The sequence below is a fragment of the Apus apus genome, chromosome 6, assembly GCF_020740795.1.
Source record: "Apus apus isolate bApuApu2 chromosome 6, bApuApu2.pri.cur, whole genome shotgun sequence".
NCBI lineage: Eukaryota > Metazoa > Chordata > Aves > Apodiformes > Apodidae > Apus > Apus apus.
In genome coordinates this window covers 23,691,305-23,717,568 of record NC_067287.1, presented here as the reverse complement: position 1 = coordinate 23,717,568, position 26,264 = coordinate 23,691,305, and the positions used below count along the sequence as shown (strand labels likewise).

Sequence of the window (26,264 nt, the reverse complement as noted above, 5' to 3'; positions counted from 1 at the left end):
ATTTCACTTAAACTGAAGGAGTGCCAATTTAATAGTGCATGGTACAGGTTAATGCTTCCTACTTTATCCTTGGAAAAAAAGAAGTAAAGAAGTGTCATTCTCTAGTGCTCACCATTCAAAGTAACTGTACGATAGTTCCAAAAAATAAAAAGAAAAAAGTAAAACATACCATTTGTGATGTATCCAGTGAGATAATTGTTCTTTTTTCTTCTTCAGGACATTCAAGAGCACTAGAGACACTCGTCCCTCCTGCAAATATGGGAAGGACATTGTGATTATAAATTCTCAGGTAGCTTTTATTCACATACCATCTCTCTCCCCCCCTCCTTTCTTATACTGAACTTAGTGAAGGAAGATTACAAATTCACTGCTGGAGGCTAGTGATTAGCTTTTTAAGGCTGTCCCTTCACCCAAACTAGGATCCACAAAAATCAAGATAATTCTAACAAAAGGAGCTGACAATGCTTTAACAGTACTTAATAACAAGCCATGAAATTCTATGACCATCTCAGCTGCTTCTATTAAGTTCAGAATAGAGTTTTAAAACAAATATCCCATGTTCCCTGAAGTCAATACAAGATAGCTCACTACTACTTCAGTAAGCTTAGAGGAAAAAGCATCCATGATTGAAAAAACAAAGGCCTTTAAAAGTTCTTTAGGCTGAGGACAGTACTCTGTACCTGGAACGCTTCCTGAAAAACCCTTGCTATTCTAACTTTTAAACTGAACAATACCTAAAAGGAAATTAGAATCATGGTTAATGATTTTTGCAGTATAGTATCAGATCACAGTCCTCCCTGGACCAATGACAACAACAAAAACCTAAATGAATTTATACATGTTTGTGGGAAAACAGGATATCCTCAACAAAAATACTTCAATCTCTTATTTCCTAGAAGACTTCCAAGGCACAGAGGTAGATCTCCGCTTCATACAATCACTCCTCCTACATAATCAATATTCCAGGATTTGACACACTTTGACATGCAGTAAATTGAATATAGTAGCTTTTAATACTGCAAGATCATAAAAAAATTAGACTACACTTAAAACACTATTAAAAAATCTAACTATTGAATTATCGGTACAATATATATTAAAAAAATCACATTTTTAAATTGAATTCAAGTAGAATACAGTTTAACTAGTAATGTTAAACAGAGTTCAGATTTCATAACACTTACCACCAAATGGTATTATGCAGAGATTATGTTTGCAGGCTAACTCCACAATTTTAACTACATCTTCATGGCAAACTAAAAAAAATAAACAGTTAAAAACAAGATTTGTGCTTAGTACTAAATACTACAGTCTGAATAAGCAGCAGCTTCTTTTCTGACACCAGCAAGGAAGACATTTCAAAGAGTTAGGCACTAAATAAGGGCTCAGAAGCATCAGAGCTTCAGAGTAAAGGTTAGACCTGAACAAGTTCTACGTTTGAAGAACTGCTGCTGTACTATTAATGGATTGCAACCTCCTGCAAATTCTCAGGTCAAGATGGGCTACCAAACAGTTAACAATCTAGGAATCTTGGAGAATAATAAAGTTTAAAGCTTTTATTGAAAATAGGCTGTCCAATTTATTTTATGGGAGAAATAAGTGTCTTCTGAGAGCTGAACACTGTATCTTTTTCTTCCTGGCTGACACTCAGTTTCAAAAGTAGAGTTGCTGGCAAAATTTTTCAGAATGCATTCTGTATCTGGTCAAAGACAGAAGCAGAAATGCTTGTGCACAGGCAAGGAAAAGAGATCAAATAAAGTGCATACATGAGTTCGTGCAAACAGCAGAGAATGAGCAGGACTGAATAAACAGGCTTATGAACTCTGGTTACTTTGCTCTTGCCATACAGAGCAGCTTGAAACAAAGGTAGACAATCATTTTATTTCACTCGCTTTTGGAGCCGCACAAAATAAAGCTGTGGCAAGTGCCATTCATAGTCACCAGTGATGTCATGTCAGTACCTGTCCTCAAGTAATGAGATGCATCTTAGAGTGCCTCTTATATGCTTCCCATGTGTGATTTTTTTTCCCCTAAATAAAGGAAGCAAAACTGAGCTAGAACTAAGCTCTTTATCAGAAAATTTGGGGTTTCTAATGCAGTGCAGCTATAAAAGTGTCAGAAAGTTATAAAAGGTAAGGGAAGAGCTGGATTCTTACAGCTGAACAGAGACTGACAGGTACTTAAGACCAAATGACTTTTTGGTTAGCTACTAAAAAATGGCACATTAAAAGTAGTTCCTAGTGACCAGAGAAACATGACTCAAGTACAAAATTCACAAAAGTATACTAATAAAGTCGTATCAGGTAATTGTACCCGTCTACTAGATTGCATGCATATTTTCTGCTACATGTTATCTACAATAGTGTTAGTTGTTACTCTATTTAAAATGGGCCTAGCCTGTACTCAGATTGCACTGCTCTTTCTTCAGTGATCCTTTGTAAAGTGTTCTATAGGAGTTACAGGTATTATACTTGTTTATAAAAGTACAGCATGTCATAAAACAAAGATCTTTAATATAAATATTTCATTACCCTTCTACAATCACCTACTCCTTAAAAAAACAAGATTTAGACAGCCATTTAGACAACTGGTTTTGGTGAACATACAAGTTCAAATTACATTGTGGTTACTTAAGTCATGAATTCAGCTGTCAACAGAAACTTCAGCTATATTTAATAAATTTAACTTCCCCACAAAGTGATGGGATTTTACAGAAGCAACCTGCAATCCAGATGTTAAACATTCATGATTACCATTTATGAGAAAATTCCTTCAGTTTCTGCAAAGACAAGTGAAGTCCGTGAACCAAGAAACAGATTCCCCACAACAAAAAAGCACAGGAGTTTAGTAAACAACGGCCTCCAAGATCAGAAGGCAGAATAAGATGACTAAAGCTTACCAGGCCATACAACTATATCAGGAATTCGCTTAAACATTCCTTCCCTGAGTACAAATATCTCATGCAGGCAGTGACCTGAAACACAAACAATAAGTTCAAAAAGGGAAGCGCTGAAAGCAGCACAGTTACACAAATGAAGTTCTCTTACCATGAGCTCTGAATACTCTGTCTTCTGCATCCTGCGTATATGAGATTTTAGTGGCTATAAGATCCTGGAGAAATTCTTCATTTACAATGGGTGGAGGTACATCATTAATATTTAAAGATGCCTACAATACAAGAAAATAAGTCCAAAGATAGGTTCACTTTTACAGCATTTCTTTATAACAGAAATAATAAAAACAGAAAACAGATTAACACTAACTGACACCCAAACACAATCATTTAAGCTCAGAAACACAAAAGTTCTCTTCCTCATCTTCAGTCACTTATACCACCATCCTGCCTGGTACTCTGCTGACTAGATGCACACAGGAAGTATTCTTGCAGTAGCACATTCCTACCTTTCTTCCTCCTGATAAGTTTGGAGAAATACACTAGCTTTTGAGTGCATACTGAACACAACACCTTTTAAGTCTTCAAGATTCAAAAAAGCCAGCTGCCTGAAGAAAAGACTCTCGTATTGACAAAAGTGTAGAGACTGGAGGTCAGAATTTCTTTTTTAATATAAGCTCCTCCTCCAATAAAGACAAATACTAAAGCAACTACCCACTCTGCAAACTCCTCTATTTACAGTTGTTTCTATCAACTCATTTCCCCTCCTTCTGTCAAGTACTGGAAGTTAAATCCATCTCAGCCCAAAGCCTAGTCAGAAGATCAAAGCAAGGCAAAACTAAGTTTAACCGATCTAACATCACCAATATGCTTTAAGTAGACCTGATACAACAGAAAGACTTTATAAAATCCACATTCATGTAGATGTTTCCATAAAGCCTCTAGCAAGAAGTCCTGATCAATACCTTGAAAAAAAGTTTTTCTTTTGAAGAAGCTACACTGGACACTTTGGCTTACCAACAGGCCTTGAATCAAGGTTTAAGTCCAGATGGAGAACCCTCGCTTAAGGTTTTCTACAACCCATTCTTCCAGGTCTTTACATCAGACGCATTGTATAATATTCTCATGGCTTCTCAAAGCACAGACCTAGCCACTTAATTCTTTTTTCTGAAGTCCACTTTAGGTATGAGATATGTAACTAATATGTTGACTTTTTAAACCCACTTAGACAATAAGGATTCTTTACAGCATCCAGTTCCAAAAAAAATTAGATCTTTATAGGCATTAAGTGGAATGCTTCTAAGTGCTGAGAAGGTTCAAAAAAACAAACAAACAAACAAAACCCCAACAACAACCAAACAAACCCCACTTTTTTCCCCCTTCTTAAAAACAGAGCCAATAAATTCACATACACTTTTGTATGGGAAACCTCCCTAAAGGAATGTCTTCTATTACATATGGCTTCTAATTAAGGAGTTCTTTAATTAAATACAATGCTTGTCTTATGACTAAGAACTAATTTCTGGAATTCAACTCCTACTTTGAAAGAAAATGCTGGTCAAGAATCTTATTTTTAGTTATCAAAGTCCCTCAAGTTAAGGATCAGGAGAACTGAAAGTTTTTCACTACCACATCTTTTATTTGAAATACATTCTTAATCATTAGGAGTTGCAAAAAAATAGGCTAAAATATAGTGCAGTGCTTTTAATCGTCACTCATTAAAACTTTGTTAGTAAATTAATCAGCATCACCTTCATCTCAAATAGAAGAAAATTTTTACACTTTTGTTAAAGCTACCAGGAACAACTATGGGCTGTCCAACGATGCCAGGAAGAGCTTGGTTGCAGCCCTACTACCAATAAGTATTTTTTACAAAATGTTCCACTTATTCAAAGAAACTCAGACATTCCTTTGATGAGCCTAGCCTATGCTTCTTGACAAGCACAAAGAGAAAACAGCAAAACCAAGTGTACTTCTCTTTCACCTTCTGAAGTTTTAGCCTTCTACAAAAATGTAGGACCACCCATCCAATGGAATGCATTTTTGCCTATCTTTGCTTTCTACAAGCTCGAGCACAGCTGATACTTTTCACCAACATGTGTTAAGATAAAAAAAGCTCAGAGGAGAGCACCAGTTGCCAAACTAACAGAAAGAAAAAGAAATTATCTCCCGTCATCAGTATCTGTGTGAGATACATTCAGGACCAAGAATTATCATTTATAAGTTCAAAAGGTTAGCCAAGTGTTTTAGAATTTTCATATGGGACATGAACTAATGAAAACAGTTTTTAAAAAGATTTGACTTCTGGAAGAGGATATGTGCTGTTCTGACTTGCTTTAAGGTTAATATTATACTTCTTGAAATAAGGTTTCAGACATCTGAAAAAAAGGCTTTACCCTCCAACATGCTCATTTTGTCACCCACAAACACAGAAGCTGAGATGAAGTGTTGCTCAGGCGAGAGACACACTGCTACCAAGAGATCATGATTTTAGGGAGTCATAGTAAGTATAGAGGAAGTCAGGTCTTAGACTGCTGCTCTTAGCTCTTAATATTCTGCTGTAAATGCACATTCACACAGTGCTGTTTGCTAACTTGAAGAGCAACGCTTTGAGAGAAACTTGGAAAACATGAGAAACAAGCAAGCAGATACCAAATAAAGATCTTTCTGCTACTTTTTTTTTAAAAAAAAAGAAATATCTCCTAGCTGTTCTTACATTTCCTATTCTAAACTTTGGTTCCTTCATGGATTTCCACAGACGGAACTACTTAGTATCACTTCAAGTTGAACACCAACTGCTTGAAAATCTTTCCTCTCCATAAGAGGGATGCAAACCAATAAGCCGTAACGATTCCTTGCAAATGGTTTTAAGTTACTCTCACTTCCACAAAAGTATTTTAATCCTTTGTTTTTAATCTTCAAGATTGAAAAGTTAATATTAATCCATATAAACCTTACACACAATACCAAACAAAAACATACCTTTATTTATCCTTATGGGACTGAATTATTTTAATATCTGTGCACTGAAAAGCTAGACAGGAAGCCTATGGGAACTATGTCTAAATTGCTGCCTACGGTAAGTTTAATTCAAGAAAGAAAACACCTCATCAGGCCTTGAGCAACACAGAAGCAGGTACATTTACTGTTGTTAATTATAACAAAAACTGCACGCAACAGGGAACCCTCTACTCTTATAAAACAGAGGTTAGGAAGAGATGAAAGACAAATGGACCAAGAGATCCCTCTACCGCTGTCATTGTTCTATTAGAGCTCCTTCATGCTCTGATGATAGATAGAAGGTGAAAAACCAATATGGCATAACAACCTGAAATATAAACGAGGAACTATGACAGAAGCATGAAAACAGAGGACCTGCAATAGTAGTTGATAATAGCTATTAGAAGTCCAGGTACATACTGGAGACTCAAAAGTGTCAAGGCAGTTGGCCTGTTTCAGATTGCAACAAGAACATCAGAACCAGAGAAGCAGAACATAACAGGAAAGCATTTAAAACCAATGGCAGGTAACCTGAAAAGCTGTTTTGCAAGATATGCTTTGGAATCAAGATACTACACAAGAATCTGCCCTTGTCCTCCAACTCTACTTTGCTCTGTATTTCTTCTACATGCAGAAAGGGAACATCTCTTAGGACCTCTGGTCACAGCAAATTCAAGCAGCTGCCAGTTAAGACCAATCTTGGTCAAGGAAAACACATCAATATTACTTATTCATAAGACATTGGCAGATGGAGATCATGCAAGTGATAGCAGATCAAATAACATCTTGATTATCAGAGGAATAAATGGTTGACTTTTCAGGCTCTATGAGATTACCTACTTCAGAGAAAATGCAGTCTTGAAATCACTCAAGAAACAGGTAAAACTTTTAATAAAAGCAGGCTTACTATAGCCACTGAACAAGCACAGCCTGCTTCCAACAATGCTTAAGCAGCCATCTAGTTAGGAACCCACAGCCTCAAAGGAATTCTCAAAAGGGACTAAAGTCTCCTGACTCAATTATGTTACTCTTCTTGAACAGTAGAATATGGATGTTTCACAAAACCCTGAACACTCCAAATGTGTGGATTTCTAGAAACATTCCATTCAATCTTGAGTATTCTGATAGACAGTTTTCAGCACCCAGACGTGTAAAAAACCTCTCAATTAAGAAGTTGGATATCATTAAATATAATGGAAATAGAACAATTTTACTTCACTGTCTTTTTCTGTTGCTAATATGAACATCAAAATCGCATTAAAAAAACCTCTAGGCTGAGAGTTTCTACAATCTTGAAAAAGCAACCTACAAAGACAACACACTGTGTTGAAGGCTTCTGTTCCAACAAAAGTACCACCAGTTAACCTGGAACCACAAGTCATAAAGTCATTGAAGGCTTCATGTAGAATAATTTCCAAAAACACTGATGTATTAATACACTATATTTATATTAATTATGTGCAAGGTGACCTTCAGGACAACAGCTGAATCATCTTTAACAACATGGTCTTGATTATCACCAAGACTAATGTTCAAAGGAACTGGTTCAGCTATTTACTTACTCTAGAGGTAGTTTTGTGCTCCAGACTTGCTCCAAAGGTTTTTTCTATCCATTCCTTAAAAGTTGGTAATACCATACCACCTAATCTGTACCTGAAAAGTCAATATTACATAGGGTCATTTTAAATTAAACGACTGTATGTCAGATACACTTTTTTCGATTCTAAGTATGCACAAATAGTTAAGTTTTAAATAAAATTCTTTACCTACAAGCCTGCAAAGCTTCTGCACATTTAGTTTTCATGCAACTGCACATTTCATTGTATTTAACTGTTTTGTACTTCACACAAAACCGAATAAGTTGTCAACATCTTGGGTATTTCTTTCGTGATCTTTGGGAATTGTGGCATAAAGCTTTTGAGATATCCACCCTTCCATCTTTATTTTTATGAAAGATACCTCATTTTCAGTAATGTAGAAAGCAGTGTCACAGTTTACATGCCTGTTACAGGTAGTGGCCATGTGTCTATGGACACACTGCAATGAAAACAACAGCAGTCTCAGACACACCAACACCTTACATGATTTGAAGAAAAGGTGTGTTAAAAGTATCTTCTCTCATTATCTGAATGCATCAGAAGCCATCAAGCAATTTATTTCTATTGCAAACTCTTTAGCAAAAGCTTAGCCATGTGACAGATGAAGACTTAAAGACAAGGGACAGAGGAGCTGTTTGTGAACATGTGTGTGTACTGTGTGTGAACAGGTAGAAACTATTGCTATTTATTGTATCCATATGCACACCTTGTGCATGTTTATGTATGCACAAGCATTCTCCAAGGAGAAGAGAAAAAGGACCATTCTTCAGTATTAAGAGCTTTCAGCAGCTGAGAAACCTTACTCTAGTTTGCACCTGGGTCACTGCATTATACCTCATTGGTCTTCCTTTTAAGATTACTCAATCAATGTTCATTTAATTATGTCACTGTCCTTCACAGGTGTTGCAACCAGCTCTACAACTGTCACCTATTACATATACAGATCAATTATTTAGTTTCCTTATCTCAACCACCTCCCAGTTCTCCTACTGGAAAAAAAACAAACAAAACAACCCTACCCTACTCTATTCCTAGAGACAAAAGGCTACAATCATATCTAAACTCATGCTTGGAAGACAGCATTCAGACGTTCTCCCCATGACAGATGTTACTGTATCATCATACCCATATTCATAGTTAAGTGAATTCTATTACAAAGAAAGTGCAACAAGCAATGAAAGTTTAGCGCATTTGCACCAGGAAGTAGCAACAAAGATACAGAGAAACTCAAACCAGCTTGGTGTGTTTTCTTCTCCAAACTTTTTAGTATTCCCAACCTATTACTATAGCTAGCTTGCAAGGGTAACCTTAATCGCTTATTCAAAGGAGAAACTAAAGCTATTAGAAAAACGACTTTTAAGTCAAGCCAGACAGAAGTCAAAGCATTGAGGGAGTTAGTGAGTTTACTGCACAGAATGCGACACATGATTGCTCAGGAAGGAAGCTTTGTATATATGCTGATGGTGCAAGAAGCCCCTCAGAAGACTTATTCCCACACGCACTTTCCATTGGGAAAGTCAACATGGCTTTCAAAGAGAAATAACTGTTTCATTAACCCTTAGAGTTCCATCAGGGTGTAAAAACAAAGTGAATAAAGGGGATACAATGAACATTAAATTCCAGACTCCTTTATACTTCACCCCAAAAGCTATTTAAAAAAACATACTGCTATAGTACTGAAGGAAATGCTCTTCTACAGGCTGAAGAATAAGATAAGGTTAAGATAAGAAGGAACGGACAGGCTTTATTGATCACTACTGAAGGTAGACTGAGGAGTGCAGCTTGCCACATACTGGGACTGGAACTGGAACCAGTTTTATATAATGTCTTCAGTGATCTGGATTGATCTGTGAACTCTCCAACCAGGTGAATAATATTAAGCTCTTTGGAGTATACAGACACTAAACTGACAGGAAGGCACTCGGGACCTTTAAAAACCTGTGCAGACTAATGAAGATGGAAGATAAGTAGATAATTGCAAGAGCAAAAAAAGCATTACTTGCATATTTTGCAGAATTAAGTCAGTATAGGGAAAATCATAGCATCTTCATTGATAACATACAAAAGCAGCCAATAGTGTTATGCATGAACCAGGCAAGCACAAGAAAGACAACAGTTCATCTCCTTTTGCTGCTCTGTAGACCCTGGTGTATCCACACCTTAAGTGCTGCATACAGTTTTTGTCACTGTACCTCCAAATGAATGTAGTGGAGTCAGAGAAACTTCAGAGGACAGTAACTGTAAAGACAAAGGGGCCCTCACAAGCAGAGACTAAAGGGCCAAGGACTCCTTGGCACAGAGAGAAACTGGAAGAGAAGATACAATTGAGTCTTATACAACCAACAAAGCAGCAGATAGGCTGAAGAACTACCATTCACCTAATCCTGCAACACAGTAAGTACTTTACACAACAGGAACCTGGAACTCGCTGCCAAGGGATGCTGTAGAGGCAGACAGTATTACTAGACTCAAAAGGTATTAGACAAATTTATGGACAACAGATTTGTCAGTGAATACTAAAAGGACAAGGCATCTACAATATTTTTGCAAATGCCTATTCTCTTACTTTCACTTCAAACATTCTCTTTTTGCCACTGTGACAAACAATTCCATAGCACTTATACACTGGTGTGGTCCAGCAGGACATTTAGCATAATATTTATCCGTTAGAGAGAGAATGCAGAGGGGGGAGAAAGCCACCATTCTCCCCCCATTCTAGAACACTGACTGCTACTCAAACAGCAGCCTCAATGCTTCCTCCTGACAAAAAAAAAAAAAAGTATTAAAAAAATCAAAGTCTAGCTCTTTACCTTTCTTTCTTCAAAGCACACTGCATTAATTTACTGTGCAGCATAATGCACCCCAGATAAACCTAATATATCAGATGAAAGAATGAGTGACAAAGTTACAAGAGTCAGAATCCTGACAAGATGAGAGAAACCATGAAGACCTGCCTAAATACTATATAGTGAACTCAAGTGCCTAAGACAAGGCTTTGCATTTTCATCTGGGCTTGAAAAGAAATAAATTGATCTTTGATATGGTCAAAGTCCCAGTTAGGTTTTTGCTGCTTTGACTCCAACTAGCTCATGCTATTTTACACAAACTCAAAGACCAGGAAGGAATTTTTCTGAAGGACAGTACTTATTTCAGGATTATTTTTATTTCCCATTCTTCTTGTTTACACTCTTACAAAAAGTATCTTTTTTTAAACCAGGGAAGAGACTGCAAGACAACTTTCCACTGAGGCAGAAAAAAACCAGTAAATTATCAAGTGAAAGGCTTAAATTCCACCTGAAGAGATCCCCAAATAGAATTAATTTTAATGTAATTTCCTCAAAAAAAAAAGATTCTCAGAAAAACAAGTTTGTTGTACAAAGGCCTAGTAGATAATACATCAGAAGTGTTGCCACTACAAAACATACAACAAAGCCATTGTTACTTAAGCTCCAAAAAAAAAAGCAGCTCCATGCACAATGGTTCAGAAACCTAAAACACAAACTGGAAGCTTAATAAAGCAAACGGTTGATGCTCAAGAGATTCTCAAAACTGACAGAACTGCACTGACCTGCTGCTGTTACCTAAAGCTTTAGAATATGGTGCAGATTCTCAGTCCGATTCCATTCTCCAAGGGAAGTTTAATGCACAGAGTATATCGAGTTACAGAAAAGACTATCATTATTTGTTTTTATAATACCAAACCATGACATACTTTTAATAAACCTTCCAGTAAAACAGTCTATTACTATACATTAAACTACTGCATACAGAATTCAGTAAACCTGTGAAATGCAAAACAACTAACAACCTATTATACGAGTAATTTTTTTGCTTTAGTTGGATTAACTGAGCCATGCAATTTTAAAAGTCTTTAAAAAAAACAAATCACTAAAAAAGATAATTAGTATCTTTATATAAATTCTCAACTTACCTTTTTCCTGTGAATTCTGCTTGACCCTTCTTATTGAAGATGAATTTGGAGTCATTATATCCCCATCCATTCCATTTCAGAAGTTCTTGCCTTTAAGGGAGAGAAACATAAATGAGTATGTTAGCATATCGTAAGCCCAAAAATAATTTGCAGTTATTGGCTTTGGAAAAAAAGTCTTATCAGATAACAACTCAAGAAATCAAGTACATATTGAAAGTGTATAGTTTAATAGAGCAAAAAGTAATTCTACAGCCACAACCAATACTCCTTCAGATTGCATCCTAAGACTTGAAAGACAAGATGTTTTATAAAAACAACCAGCTTTAGTCAACGTAGACTGTATGTCACTATTCTTAAATTGGCAAGAGCAATGTTCGACAGATGTTTGGGTTTAAATCTGTACATAAATATTAACAGACAAGTAATATCTAACTATTTTCAGAATTAAAAAGACATTCAGCATTACTGTTCTCTGTCAATAGAATTATTTTAAATTTTACTTGTTTGACATCACTAATGTAATCCCACTGCATTCTTAATAACATTCACTTGATCAGGCACTCAGACACATTTGAATTGAAAAAATATTTTGGAAAGTCAATAAAAATAATCCACGAACAGCAGGAATAACATCACAGGTACAACCTGAATATGACTTCAAAAGCATGTCAGCATAAAGAGAATTAAAGAGAACAACCCATCAAATGAAACTCACAACTGCCAAAACCTAACCACAAAACTGAAATACTGTAACCATAACCATACCAAAACAAAAGATTCCTTAAATGTGATAAACATATTTAAGACTTCAGATACAGAGTTAATACATAATAACTTTTTTAGCAAGTTTTGTCATGTATTTACATTAGAAATCTAATGTTACTAGTTACATTAAATCTAATCTACATTAAATCTAAAACTGAATTTTAGTTACTGAAAAGGCATCATATATAAGTTTGAAAACAGATTATTTATCTCATTCTACTATATACAATGAATGTAGCTGTTACTCTTTGTACAGTGTAAGAACAAGATGATTATTAGATGTGACCATTTCAAAAAGACTGAGATTTAGAGAAAGCAGTGCCTCAAGTCAGTTAGAAATCCAGCATTACCTACAAGATAGCTGAGTGACGACCGATTACCAGAGTCCTTCATTATAAAGATAATATTAACATAGGCTGCTGACACACTGTCAGTGTTGTAATTAAACAGACTTGGTTTAAACAAAATAAATTTTCTTCAAACAGTCTGTACACAAGCTTTCAATCATTAAATGGAGAAAACCATGGACATTTCATTACAATTGTTTGAATCAGACATTTCAACAAATCTTTGACAAATTTAGCGACTTTAGAGAGCAGTTTCAGTACTCAGTAACTGATACAGTTTTGTGAAATAGCCAGTCTATGTTTTGCTTCTGCATCACGGAACCAATTCTAAAATTTCAGCAAAAATTAAACAGTTTGAGCAGACAGCTATCCAGAAACAGAAGGCCCTGTGGCTGCCTCGTCTCTCAATAGACTCGATCTTCACACATGTAGTGTTCACTCAGCAAAGTGCAAGGATCCACTCATGTTCAATAGCACAGGAATGCCTCATGCTATTGCAATGACTTATTATGAAAAAATGTCCTTAATGCAGTCTTGTCTATTTTTGCAGGTATCCTATACTATATATGTATATTTCTAAATATTGTATATATTAACAAGAAATTCCACAAAGACACTAAGTCAAGAACAGTTGAGCTGCAAGCAGGTAGACACAGAATTAGCCAACTCAAGTGGCATAACTGCAATCCTCCTCAAGGCAAGATCTCTCCCTCTGCTGACTAAATGTAGTATTTCTATATACCTAATCTCCACAGATTCTCAAATCCTGTTAAGTCAGAAAAGACTTGATATTAATAAGCAAAATTTGAGGAAGGCTCAAGCAGCTTCCCCAAGTCCTCTTGCAAGGCAGTACCAAACTAAGTATGTCAGGTATGATGAGTGAAGCAGGCTAGAGAAACCAACTGCAAAGCTGGAGACAATTAGACAGATATCAAGACACACAAGACCGGGCCCTAAAGGAACTGGTGACATGAGATACACTGAAAAAGCACAGCTTTGAAACTTTCATTAGTCCTGATGTCAGTACAGATAGAAACTTCCCACAAAATCCAGAGGAAGTACTATTAATTAAGGCACTGAATAAAGACCCAGATACCGGGTCTTCCTGCCAAACTGATTGCATTCCCAGTTTGCCTTTTCTAAAGACAAACTTTCCTAGGTTATTGTTAGACTACCTGGTGCTTCCATCAGGCTTTAAAATACAGAACAGAGGTTAAGAGCTTTAAACTCTTAGTGTTTATCTTCAGGTTTAACTATTCCTTAATAAAATAAGTACTCAAAGGTTTACTCTACAAGACAACACGGCTCCTGTTATTGGTGGGATGAGGATAATTAACTTTACATCTAACATAACAGTTTGCACATTTGAAGAAGAACAGCTGGTTCTAAAAACATCTCAGCTACCTCATGACACAAACTCGGGAGATTTTTCCCTCCACATAATGGGCAGTATTTTATCTTGTGACAGGTAAACACCACATCAGAAAGTATTTTTAATATTCAAAACTGTAGTAAGCAAGTCAGAGGTTTCTGTTTGGAAACAGGAAAGGCTGTTTTTCTTATGAGTCACCCTACATTTATTCTTTCTTTTGTTCCACCATACCAGAATACTGCCAGTTTAAGAACCACTATTTGATTTACTTAGTGTAGTACCTAGCACTTCATGCCTACATACAAAGAACAAGTTAGAGGAAATACTGCATGTGGCTCCCTAAAAAAATCTCTAAAAACCAGAATTTAAAATTAAGACTTAAGATCAGTCAGCTCTGATTTGTAATTGACATGGCTTGCAGTGAAGACCAAGCTGTTTAGATCTTCTTGCATACAATTTGAAAAGTATGCTTTTTATGAAAAAGCATTGGTGAACCTTGAGACTCAAGAGAATTACCTTCAGCACAGAGGAAAGCAGGAGATATCCAGAGGAGATATACAAGCCTCCCTGACTACTGAGGCAATGTCACTGTCATACTGATACATATTCATAGACTGTAGTAGAAATTTTTAGAAGGGTGTTACATATTAGTTCACATATTACTCAGTAAAAGCAAGCAGCTCTGCAAGACAAAGGCCAGGGCAGCATGCTGTTCTTCCCCAGGTCTGTCTCTCTCCCCCAGCTCCCTCATGTAAGGGAAATGCACTGTAACACACTTGCTCTGGATCTCCTTAAGTTTCCAGCTTATAGTTGGAAATTAAAACTGTAATTTGACTGCATAATAAGAAACAAAAGGCAAAAAAGGAAAAAGTCTTTCTTAGTCTAAGTGTTATAACAGCATTTCTCCTCCTTCATTTTCATACTGCCCTTTTACAGCATTATATATATCATGACCATACCTTAGAAAAGTATTTTCACACCCTAGCTCCAGCGCAGAACTCCCACTGCCCCCTGTAATGCTCTGCTGTAGCAATTAGAGCTGCCTGCTAGATAAGCAACACGCATCATGTTTACCTTGGCTCTCAAGAATGATCCAAGTTATGGCTGAATAATCAATGTAGCCTTCTTCATTCCCCAAGGTTTTTATTACCAAAATCTCATATTCCAGAAAAGCATAAAGAGCAAGAAGAATTGCTGAGCATCTGCAGATCTAAATACACATAAAAAGCTCCCTCCATATATGACTACTCAACATATCCAGTCCTGAATCCAAGACCAAGAGACTCAAACTACATACTGATTTGCAACTATGTACCACTGTTATAATTAAAGATTCACAAATTATGTATCCTCTACATGTCAACATTTAGTAGCATTTGAAACAAAATCTCTTGCAGTAAGTTTTAACTCCATTGTCCAAAAACTCAGGAATTTGATTGCTAGATGGTAAAACAACAAAAAAAAACTGAATACCCTGTAAAATATCCGAATATCGGAAATAATATCTGAAACCCTCAAACATCTTTAAAAGTTTCATTCCCCAGCCTGAAAAAAAAGGTCCAGTTTGGCTTAGTCACACTACACATACTCTACCTGTAGTAAGATATAACGCATACTCCTTTCTATTTTTCTTCCCAGCCCTCTTTCCAAGAACATAGATAGCAAAGATACTCATCAACATTTGGCACTATTCTTGCTTTAAACTCAACATTACTCAGAAATGTATTGTACCTGAACTACCCAATTTAAAGACACTTCCTATTCAGCACATTGTTTTCAACAAAATATCAAGCTCACTATCCCTACTTTCATCTTTGACAGAAATATGGAATATTTTGTTCAGATATAGTAGGAAATGACCAGTTACTTCTTGCCTTCTAACTTAAAATCCAGAAACCCAGTACTGAAATGTAAGAAGCACTATAAAGCAAAGCTTTATAGAAAGCTAAATATATATATACACACACACAATTGTATTGCCTGAAAAAAATCTGAAACCATGGAAACAGTCACAACAGGAGCTGAAAAGCACATGACTAGCTTAAGAGATTTTAAATATTTCACCTTCACTACAATACTCAACACTGAAATACTAGTTTGCCTCTATGCAATAAGGATTTTTACAGCAAAGTATTTGTTTAACAAGTGTTTTCTGCATTTTTTAGGGAAAATGACTGTGAAATAATCAAGGAGACACTGGGCAAGACACTGTTCAGGCTACACCATTAAGGTACCTAAAAAAAGGGCAGAAGCTCATAAGGTGGCCGCATGCCCAGCTCAGTTGGGTGGCCCCCCACCCACCAGCTGAACTAGTGGTCCTGAGGCAGCCAGTCATTCAGCTGTGCAGGCAGAGGCCTCCAGACCTACACTATTTCAACAAAACTGTACCTGCCAGTACTTTCCAAATCTCATGCTGTAGCGAGAGGCACAGTAACTGGCTGAAATAGTTGTCTCCCCCCAGGAAGCAGGAGGAAAAAAACAGAGGTTCTCTCATAGGTATCCAAGCTCACCATCCAAAGCACAACCCACATAGAAACTATACCATGGTTGTAATTTTTTCAGTAGTTTCAAATTCACATCATGAGTCCATACCTGGTATCTGCATAAACAATATACGCAACTGTCAGTTGAGAAGAATTTTATACCACAAAAGTATCACCAACAGTTGAAGCCTTTTATTTTACAAGGTCTAAAGTGCATTGATATTGTAACACCAGAAGTACACACAATTTTTTTTCACTCAATTAAGTATCAGAATCAAGATAATGAATGAACTCCAAATGCTACCATCATGTGATCTAACAAAAAATGGAATTTCTTTTAGACATACCATCTAAGCACACAAACATGAACAAAACTCTTTCCTTCTCCAAAACAATCTCAAGATCCCGTACTTAGACACTAAACTGACACAAACAGGCTAATTTACTCAAAGTATAAGTTTCACTTATTTTCTTCAAGAGGAAAGTGCAGTTCAACCCAGCTGAATCAATGCAACTCAGGTGGAGCAAAGCCCAAGATGCTTACATTAATTTCCTCACAGTAACCACCAGCATTTTCAATTCAAACAACAGCTGATGCTCAGCATTAGAGCAATATATGCATAAATACTCAGACACTCCTTTTCCATAACCCAAGAACCAGCACATATGTGGAAAGGAGTACAGAGCAGGAATTTTAAGGGCTACCACATGGTCTAAAGCACCAATATTTGCTTAATGTAACAAGGCAAAAGGATCTTGCAGGCTGTAGAGCTCTTGCAAAATGCAGCATGTGGGTCCACTAAGACCGACATAGTATTATGGAGCCAAGGTATTATAACAAGACATCAGCAAAACAGTAACTCCTCAAAGCCTACCTCAGCTGGATTTGTGGTTACTAACTAAAACCACCAACAGGAAATTCAGAACCTTTTCCACAGGTGATACCAGAAGGTCATTCCCCCTCTTCTCTGGAGCAGTCCATTTGAGTTATATAATCACACTTCTCAACCAAGTAAGCAAACCACTCCAGAGTGTTTCTGAAGCCAGGACTAAATTAGTGTCAAGTGTCTGAAAATTAGGAAAGGAAATGTAGCCCAAGGAATCCCTTCAAGAACTGCTTGGTGAAAGCATCATTTATCTGGTGAAGAATGCCACGCTGCAGGCAGGGAGTATCTGCTGTGTTTGTCATTCTTATGCTTCCTTTTTGGACCATCATCCCTGCAGCAAACAAATGTAATTGCTCTCAAGTATGAAGTCACATAACATCTCTTTTATAGCCTTAGACACATACAGGTTCTGTAGCCCACACTTTCTGTTAAACCCCTGCAGCTGCACATACATCTGCTGAATATTTGATATGGCAACACAAACCTGGGTTCATATTTACATTTTAAATCTACAGTAAACAGCAAAAGCAGACAAGATTTTAGGCAAGACTTTAAGGGTCTAGGTACTTGAAAGCCAAGTGTGTAGATTTGTTCTTTTTCAAACAACTGTGCCAATAAAACAAACGTTAAGTCTCCTTAGACATGTTCCTAACCTCATCTATTTCCTTGCTCTTCATTTCACCACATTGTAATAAACAAAACCCCAAGGAAAGAGGAAACTGGCATTTCTCCAGTGTTCTTCTGTACGAAGCTTAAGACAATTCAGGTCAATTAAAGATTCAGGAAAGTCAAGACACTATAACTGTATTTCTTAGGGTACACTTAGCTTCTAGTGAAGCATTCTGTTGCATGAGAATGATCATTTGGCTATCTCTATTCTACCTCCTACTACAGTTGATTCCAGTTTCGTTTTTATTTTTCAGAAGACTGCTTTACTACAAAAACACATGCACAAAATTACTTCCAAGCAGTAAATAAGCACACACTTAAAGATTTTTTCAACTTTAGATATCATTCCTAGGAGAAGTACTTTTTGAAAGCTTGCAAAACCAGGAAATCTGCATCACCATCTTAAAAACAATAAGCTAATTCAATTGTCTGCCATTTATTCTTTCAAGTAAAACAAGCTCAGTTCCTTGACAATGCTGTTTTACATATTGCATGGAGAGTTTTTAACATGCCCTGCAGCAAATGCATCAGATAACTGCTGAAGAAAACCTTTTGGGTGATACCATCAACCCTGAACACAACTACAGAGGCATCATTCTTGTCTATCACATTCAGCCTACAATTGATTTCTATATTCCATATGACTTGTTCCCTACTAAGATGCATAGTAATATTTCAGGAAAGTACTTGACTGCAACCTGTTATGCTACAGACATCCTTTGTTTACTCCAGCTCAAAGTAGCTTTGAGGAAGTCCAAGTAATTAGTCTATTACATTTAGAGATAATTCTATTCAGTTTAAATAAAGAAGGCAAGTTTAAATTAATAACTACAGACAAGCATTCATTTTCTTGTTCATAACAGTTTAGATCTCAGATATCAAGAAGTCTATCTACAAAATTCTTTCAGTTTTTGCTGTAAACTGCTACTTGCTTTCATATAATAATCCATATTGTACTTTACATATTAAACATTATTTAGACTTCTATTTATATGTAAGTTTTTTCTAATAAAATGTAATCAATGTATCCTATTTGTTTTACTTGGTATTAAATGATCTAACAACACATATTGTATTTATTAAAATACTAGATTTGTTACATTTCATCTGCCTGACATTCAACTACTTGGAACTAGATGACAGACAGGAACTGCTGTTGCATATGAAGTCACATCTGCCTTCAGATTATGATATTTTCTTTCAACGTTCTTTCATCTAAAGTTTCCATATGAGAATCTTCTTACTTTATCTGTTCCTCTACTTCAAGCATTAACCTTGACTAGCAATTAACTGCTTTAATGCAAGCACAGAGCCTCCTGGGAACTGTCACATCTTCCTCAAAGCAACAGGCTCCTACTCTTCTGATTTGTTAAAGACTACAAGCACCAGCCCTTTGCATCTCTGCCCTAAGTTTCCATCACTTTAATCTCAGAAGTCAGCTATACCAGGATTCAGTTCAGTGTCAAGCGTTGCTTAAACACTGTTGTCTAAAAAGTTACATCTTTATGATACACTAAAGATTGATCTGAGGTATTGGTGGTAAGATATGAAGTCTCTTTGATGGTATTCATTAAATTCAAGTAGTATAAACTCTTTAGGACTTAATTCACATCGCAGCTTAAAGCCATAACTGTTACCAGCAACTACAGCAAGGTTTGCAAAGGTCTATGTGAAGGTATGGCAATACTAACACATTACCCCAAGCAACCTGGGTGTGTCCTGGATACAGAGCAGGCAGCTGGCTACACCTGGTTAACAGTATGCCCATAATAATCAGAAGAGAGTCACAACCCTCTCTCCATCCCACAGAAAAGAAGCATCTCCACAAAGAGATAGGAAAATCAGGAAATTCTGCCCTGCTTTCTCTTGCTCCAGGATAGGAAAATTTTAAGCCTACAAGCTACTGATTGAACATGTAATTACACTCAATCAATACTCCCTTTTAACATGGGCCAAACTATTTGAAGTTTGATTTGAATACATTTTATACAAGCTATTATGGCAAGATTAACATCAGTGCATGCGTGTACTTCTGTGGCACTCTTACTTTCTAGCATATACAAGTTACTCTGGTACAACTATGTTCTAGGGAGCTGTAGCACCTTACAGTTTTCAAAGCAGTACTAATTAAACACTTTGTGTACTTAGTTTTCAAAATAACTGTATATCAGTTTTTAACTCAAGTGTCACCAGCAAAGTGAGCTTATTATTATCAACCAGTCAACAAAAGTCAACAGCATAACAAAAGTTCAGAAAAAGTAATTTAAAGGAAGAGTTCTTTTCCAACTCCATTTTTAAAGTAAGTTTTTAAGCATGCCTATCGTGCTGAAAACAACCTTCCTGTTAAGGCTTCAACAGACATTGTATAGCTATAATCCCCATCTTCCACTGCAACACTGAACTAAAATATGAAATTCAAGTCAGGAATGCCACCACAAAATGCCATCTCTCCACTCTTACAGTACCTAACGTTTCACTCAAGAGCATACTCAGATGAGTATAGAGTTGCTTTTCAGAGGGATTTTTCCCATCACAATAACTATAATTTTTAAAAGCAGAAAGCATATTACAATCTTTAAACACATCAATTTGCAAACACATTGATAAGCCTCTAGAGGCATTTTTATTTGGAAACAGTAACAGTTAGATGAGCACCCATAAAGTCCCATCAATTCCACATACTCTCCTTCCTCCCCTCACTGGTGAGGAATAATGTCTGGATAAGATCTTTAACAGTTTGGTCTTTGAACTGTCAACAAGAAAGCCATGTTTCTGCAGGTCACTGTCTACTGACTATCAGATAAGGAACCAGAAAAAAATTTCTGTGATCAAAGACTTACACCTGAAGTCATTCAAATGCATTTTTTTTCTGCATCATAGAAGGTCTTTTACTTTGCAAAAGAAACGCAAAATGAGAAGAGTGCACTGGTACAACAGTGCCTGTAGGTTTGACACCATTTGAAATAATACTGGAAAGATGTAACAGGCGTAACAAAGGAAAACTTTTTTGGCGACAGATTTGCTAGAAAAAATTAACGTTATAGTTCAAAAGAGGCAGAAAAGCTGAATCATCATACAGAAGACTGCAAGAAAAAAGCATCTGGGTTTGAATTGTCCTAATGCTGTTGATAAAAGCCATGCAGTATCACTTCACAGTATCTATACGTCACTTATTTTTACCAGATTTTTTAATCACCCTCATAGGTCTCACAAATAGATTAACCAGCACCAGATTAGCTGGAAGTCACTAGAACAGGACTCAGGTGTTCATCACTTGCTGTCTCCACATCTGTACAGGCAACAGAACTGTCTCTCTCCCCTTCACTCCAAAACCTTGGTATTACCCTCAAACACAAACCCTACCTAGATCCTCATATCCAAGCTATATTTAAGTATCAGAATTTTCATGTGCAACATCTCAAACATGTTTCAGTCACATCTCAGATGTTCAGAGGGAACCTTAAGGCACAAAAACAGGTCCCTTTAAGGTTTTTTTGTTTCTATACTTACAAGAAGGCTGAGCTCTAGGTACATAAATTCAGCTGCACCTGTGGTGCAGACCAAGCTTTCCAGCAGCTTCCTTACACTCCTGCAGCTAAGTCTTCATTGTGATTGAAACAAAAATTCGGAGCTTCCAAACCCCCTTGCTTTCTAACACTCCTCACCAGTGGGAGGCTAGGTGCGGCTGGGTAAGGATTCCAAGATCAAGACCCAGTAACAACAAACAAGCTGTTATTGAGCAGGCATTCTTTATTGCAGCGCTGGGAAGCACTGGGGAATCTCCACCATGAGTGCTCCGAGGAGTCACTGAAACACCCTGACTAATATACACCAAAAACACGCATATTCAGTTCCATGTCAATGAGTTCCCAGAATTCTTTTACATAGTCATTTTATTTCCTGGAATTGGCTATCTTTGTAATTATGCATGCTCGAGGGTCTCCTGTGGGGGTCTTTGTTGACTCTAGTCCTTTGTCGTGGTCTCTTGCCCTGGTCCTGTCTCCAGTCTCCCGCTGGTGGATTGCCCAGGTGGGTCAGAATCCACATAACTGTTGTCTGTAGGCGCCACAGGTTCTTAGAAGACTTGATGTTATCACAACCTACAGGATGCTTGGCATAGTTGACTGATAGTTTCACAAAGCACACTGTTTCAAAAGCAACCCTCTCAGTATAGCAAATTCATTATTTTAGTAAACTTTTATTAGGTTATATTTCTAATGAATTTACTAATGAATATCCTATGATGTATCATGATCATAAGCAATATAATTTGTATTCTTAATCCAAGACACATTATTTACAGTAAAAATAGCAGTCCATTCTGATCTTACTGCAAAATGGAAGAACAATGCTGATAACCTGTAGTACGAGTATTAAGTTCACTGACTGCATTTCCACCATGAAGCTCTCCTTCAGGTCACATGCATCTTCACAAAAGCCCGTTTCTCCTGCTCTTCAAAGATGTAATAACTGGCCTTTGAAATAATTTAACAATCCATTCAAAATATATCCCTGAAAAATAGCTAAACTGATATTTTTTTGGAAATAGTGATTCCTTCCTAAATTCAAACCAAACAAAAACACTCAATGTGGAGGCAACAGTTTTGGAATGATCCATTTCTCCCAGTGAGCAGCACTGTTTGACACTCCTGCAAGAGCCTCAAATCCCCCTCAGTTAAAACTAAAGGCTTTCAAAGTCCCTAACACTTAACTACATGCACATGACAACCCAGTCCTCCCAAAGCAGGCAAGCTCAGCTTGTGGCCCTAGGCCACAAATAGCTTGTTAGAACAATTCAGACTGCCCCTTCCTCTCTTCTTGAGAAAAGCTGAGGCGCAAACCATGGGCCAAATGGATTTTCCTTAATGAAGCAACACCTGTCTCAACCACTACTTGCTCCATCTGCCACTTCACCACCTCCATACAGTAACTTACCAGTCCCTGAAAACAGCTCGATGGAGGGCAGTAGGTTGTCTACAAAGTGAACCATAAAAAGTTCTTACAGGATAGCAAGCCAACATACATATGGAAAATCCACAACTGAGAAGGGAGAAATCACAAAACAAGTACAAGTCTGCCCCAGCAGGAAGGTAGGTCTCTTGATGAGAAGTTATATGAAACTATACTATGGTATTGTAACTGTAGCATTTAAAGGAATCTACTCAAAAAACAAAATCAAGAGCCAGTAAAAGAATTCTGAACTAGACAATTTGACCATTTGTCTTCTCTTGGTCATACGCCCCAAGAATCCTTACTACTAAATATGGTAAAAATCAGAAAAGGTAGTTAATATGCTCTGAACTATTTATTTCTGAGAAACCCGAGTTAGAGCCTTGTTAAGAGTACAAGTATATTTCTGACAGCCTTCACATAAGGTCAATGTTTCACATGTGCAAACTGAGGAGAACTGAAAGCCTAAACCTCGCTTTCCACACACGCTGCATTTCTCTTTCCAGCAGCCTCACAGGTCGTTACCAGCACCCAACCTCCTCACCAGTTATCCAGGTGACTATGAACGACTTTCATTTTCATACAATCCCACCCACTACAAAAACCAGCAAAGGGCTGAAGAACACCTTCCTTCGGTTTCATCCCCTCCCTAAGGGGGGTGAGTTCCTTCAGCTTAGCCTCTTCCTGGCCGCCGCTGCCTTCCCGACGTCCCGCGGCCCCGCAGCTCCCGCACAGCCCACGCCCAGCCCAGGCGGGAGCGAAACCACTCTCCGCAGGACGCGCTGCCCCAGCACCCACCGCACCAGCAGCCGGCCGGTCCCATGGCCAGCCCGGCCCGGCACCGACGCCCCTCCCGGCGCGGCCCGGGGCCCGCTGCCCCGCAGGGACCCCCTCCCGCACCCACCGCTTCTTCGGGATGGAGCCAGAGGCCGGCCCGGCGGAGCCCCCCTGCGCCTTGCAGGGGTTCGGGGAAAGCGCTTCCCACTCCGGAACCCGCGGCGAGCCCCGCAGGTGCCCGGAGATGATGCGCAGCCGCCGCCGGGCGGAGGACGGGGAGCGGCCGCCGCTTCCCGCTGCCTCCTCCGCCGCCATCGCACTTCCGTGTTGTGCCGCCGACCGCTGCCGGGTGAGAGGTCGCCGGAGCGGAAGGCGCTGCCGCGCGCTCCCCTGATAAGCGCTGTCCCGGCGTGCCCCGCCGCCCGCGCGCGCCGCCCGCCCCGCCCGGGGGGCCGGGAGCTGAGGGGAGGGGGGGGCGGCCCCGGGGGCGGCCCGTTCCCCCCGGCCCGTTCCCCCCGGCCCGTTCCCCCCGGCCCGTTCCCCCGGCCTGTTCCCCCGGCCCGGCCTCCTCAGCCGCAGCTGCCGGACGCGGTCGCTGCCGCAGCAGTTCAGGGATTACCTGACGAAACGAAAGAGAAAAAAAGGCTTTGTTGGAGATTTCTCATACCTTGCCTTATAATTATCACCCCTTCAGATCCCTGAACAGATTCGAGAGGACACACAAGGTGCATATTATTTAAAGATGAGGATTGCCTAAGTTAATGTTGAAATGTTGGTGGCAATGACATAAGTGCGTTACTTAAGGCACAGGTTGGCGAGGTGACGGCTAGTCCTATGGGAGTTAGAGATTTTATCAACCATATCCTGGGCTGTATCAAGAGAAGCTTGGCCAGCAGGTGAAAGGAGGTGATTTTCCCCCTGTACTCTCCTCTTACTGAGGCACCACCTGGAGTACTGTGTTCATTTCTGGAGCCCTCAACCAAAGAAGGACATGAAGCCCCTGGAGCAAGTCCAGAGAAAGGTCAGGAAGATGATCAGAGGGCTGGAGCATCTCTCCTATGAAAACAGGCTGAGAGAGTTGTGGTTCTTCAGCCTGGAGAAGTGAATGCTCCAAAGAGACCTTATAGTGGCCTTCCAGTACCTGAAGGGGCCCTACAAAAAAGCTGGAGAGGAAATTTTTACAAGGGCACGTAGGAATGATCCACTTCCTCCAGTAAACCCACACTACAAGATGAACAGACTGTCTGGTGGGAATTTATCCCCTTCTATAGCCATGACAGCCATTGCTAGGTACAAAACTGTCAATCCTGACAGTGTTTGAGACCTGTGGGAACAGCCAGGATTCACTCCATAGCATCACTTTGAAAAGGGAGAAGGATTGGTGTTTAAGGGGAGATACAGATGTGATGTCAATTCCAGGTGCTGTCTGCTGCTCAGAACTTGCCGCTGTGCACCAGATTGCTTTGATTGGCTTTGGATTTCCACTCAGGAAAATACGTGGAAACTGGAAAGGTTTTTAAGGAGAACAGATGATAAGAAGTTGTGGGTTTTGTTTTTTGGGTTGTTTTTTTTGTTGTTGTTGTTTTTTTTTTTAATTACCAGAGAGTGAAAAAGGGCTAAACAAACTGAGTCCAGAGCACTGTGAAGTGAAAGGGAGCAGTCAATCTGCCCCTCATGTCCTGGCTGTGTTGGTGAGAAGCAGCAAGCTTAAACTGCAAGGTATATATAACTTCATTGTTAGCATTAGGCTGCTTTCTAAAAGCTGTCAAAATGAATAACTTGTAGTCAGCTGAAGTAGAGAACAAAGTCCCCTTTAGACACCGTTAAGGGCAGACATACATCCATCAGAGATGGCATCATTATAAGCACCCAAGCTCAGGGCAAGGTAATGATCAACCCCCTATAAGACCTACTGATGAAAAGTAGTACATAAAAGCCACCCAGGTGTTATTAGTGTTTTGCTTTTATTTTCATAGTTGTTAATTGATTTTATGCCCTTTGTGTACTTTCACTAGAAAATAGTCTGTAATTTTCCTTGGGCAGGAATTGCACTGGTTGCAATGTGGTCTCAGCTTTAGGTTAGGTTTCTAGTGTGGCTGCAACATAAACATATGTTCTGGGAGTTTGCTAGTTTGGTTATAGAGTTTAATTTCCCTTCTGTGAATAATTTGTGTACTATTTTCTGGATTAACTCATGCATATCCACATTTAACTGTCTGCTACTGTGGAGGCAAGTCTGTAGGGAGCAAACACAGGTCTCTCAACTGAGTTTCCTTTCACATTGTTTACTGAAGTTCTGGAGATAGTTGGGAGGACTTTACATCACAGTAATTTAAATGTTTCCACATTGCTGAACGCTGGCAAGAGGTATTAGATTCATTCAGGTTTTCCTAGAATGTTTCTTTGTATCATAGTCACTTCTAAGGAACAATCATAAGCCCATTGCTCATTTATTTGATCCTAATTATAAAGGTTCCTAGAAAAAAAAAAATGGAATTCAACTGGTACCTGATAAGCAATACTTGTTACCACTTCAGAACTTAATTCTCAAAAAAGCTGCCAATTCATTTTCAACTATGTATGTGGCTGGAG

At 38.5% G+C, this 26,264-nt stretch overlaps 1 protein-coding gene across 3 annotated transcripts in view; it reads right to left on the bottom strand.

Moving 5' to 3' along the window:
- AGPS (alkylglycerone phosphate synthase) overlaps positions 1-24,401 on the bottom strand; it is a 59,366-nt gene extending 34,965 nt beyond the window's left edge. For 2 of the 3 annotated variants that reach the window (XM_051623013.1, XM_051623014.1), the window contains exons 1-7: positions 23,800-24,009; positions 11,423-11,512; positions 7,456-7,546; positions 3,048-3,168; positions 2,900-2,974; positions 1,185-1,256; positions 170-249 (exon numbers count right to left, since the gene is read on the bottom strand). In XM_051623013.1, coding sequence (XP_051478973.1) covers positions 170-249; positions 1,185-1,256; positions 2,900-2,974; positions 3,048-3,168; positions 7,456-7,546; positions 11,423-11,512; positions 23,800-23,987 — 717 coding nt within the window. In that variant the 5' untranslated portion in view covers positions 23,988-24,009. Of the gene's footprint in view, positions 1-169; positions 250-1,184; positions 1,257-2,899; positions 2,975-3,047; positions 3,169-7,455; positions 7,547-11,422; positions 11,513-23,799; positions 24,010-24,339 lie in introns of those variants that run through there. The other variant, XM_051623015.1, reaches the window with a different exon arrangement.
- Between the last annotated feature and the right edge of the window lie 1,863 nt (positions 24,402-26,264).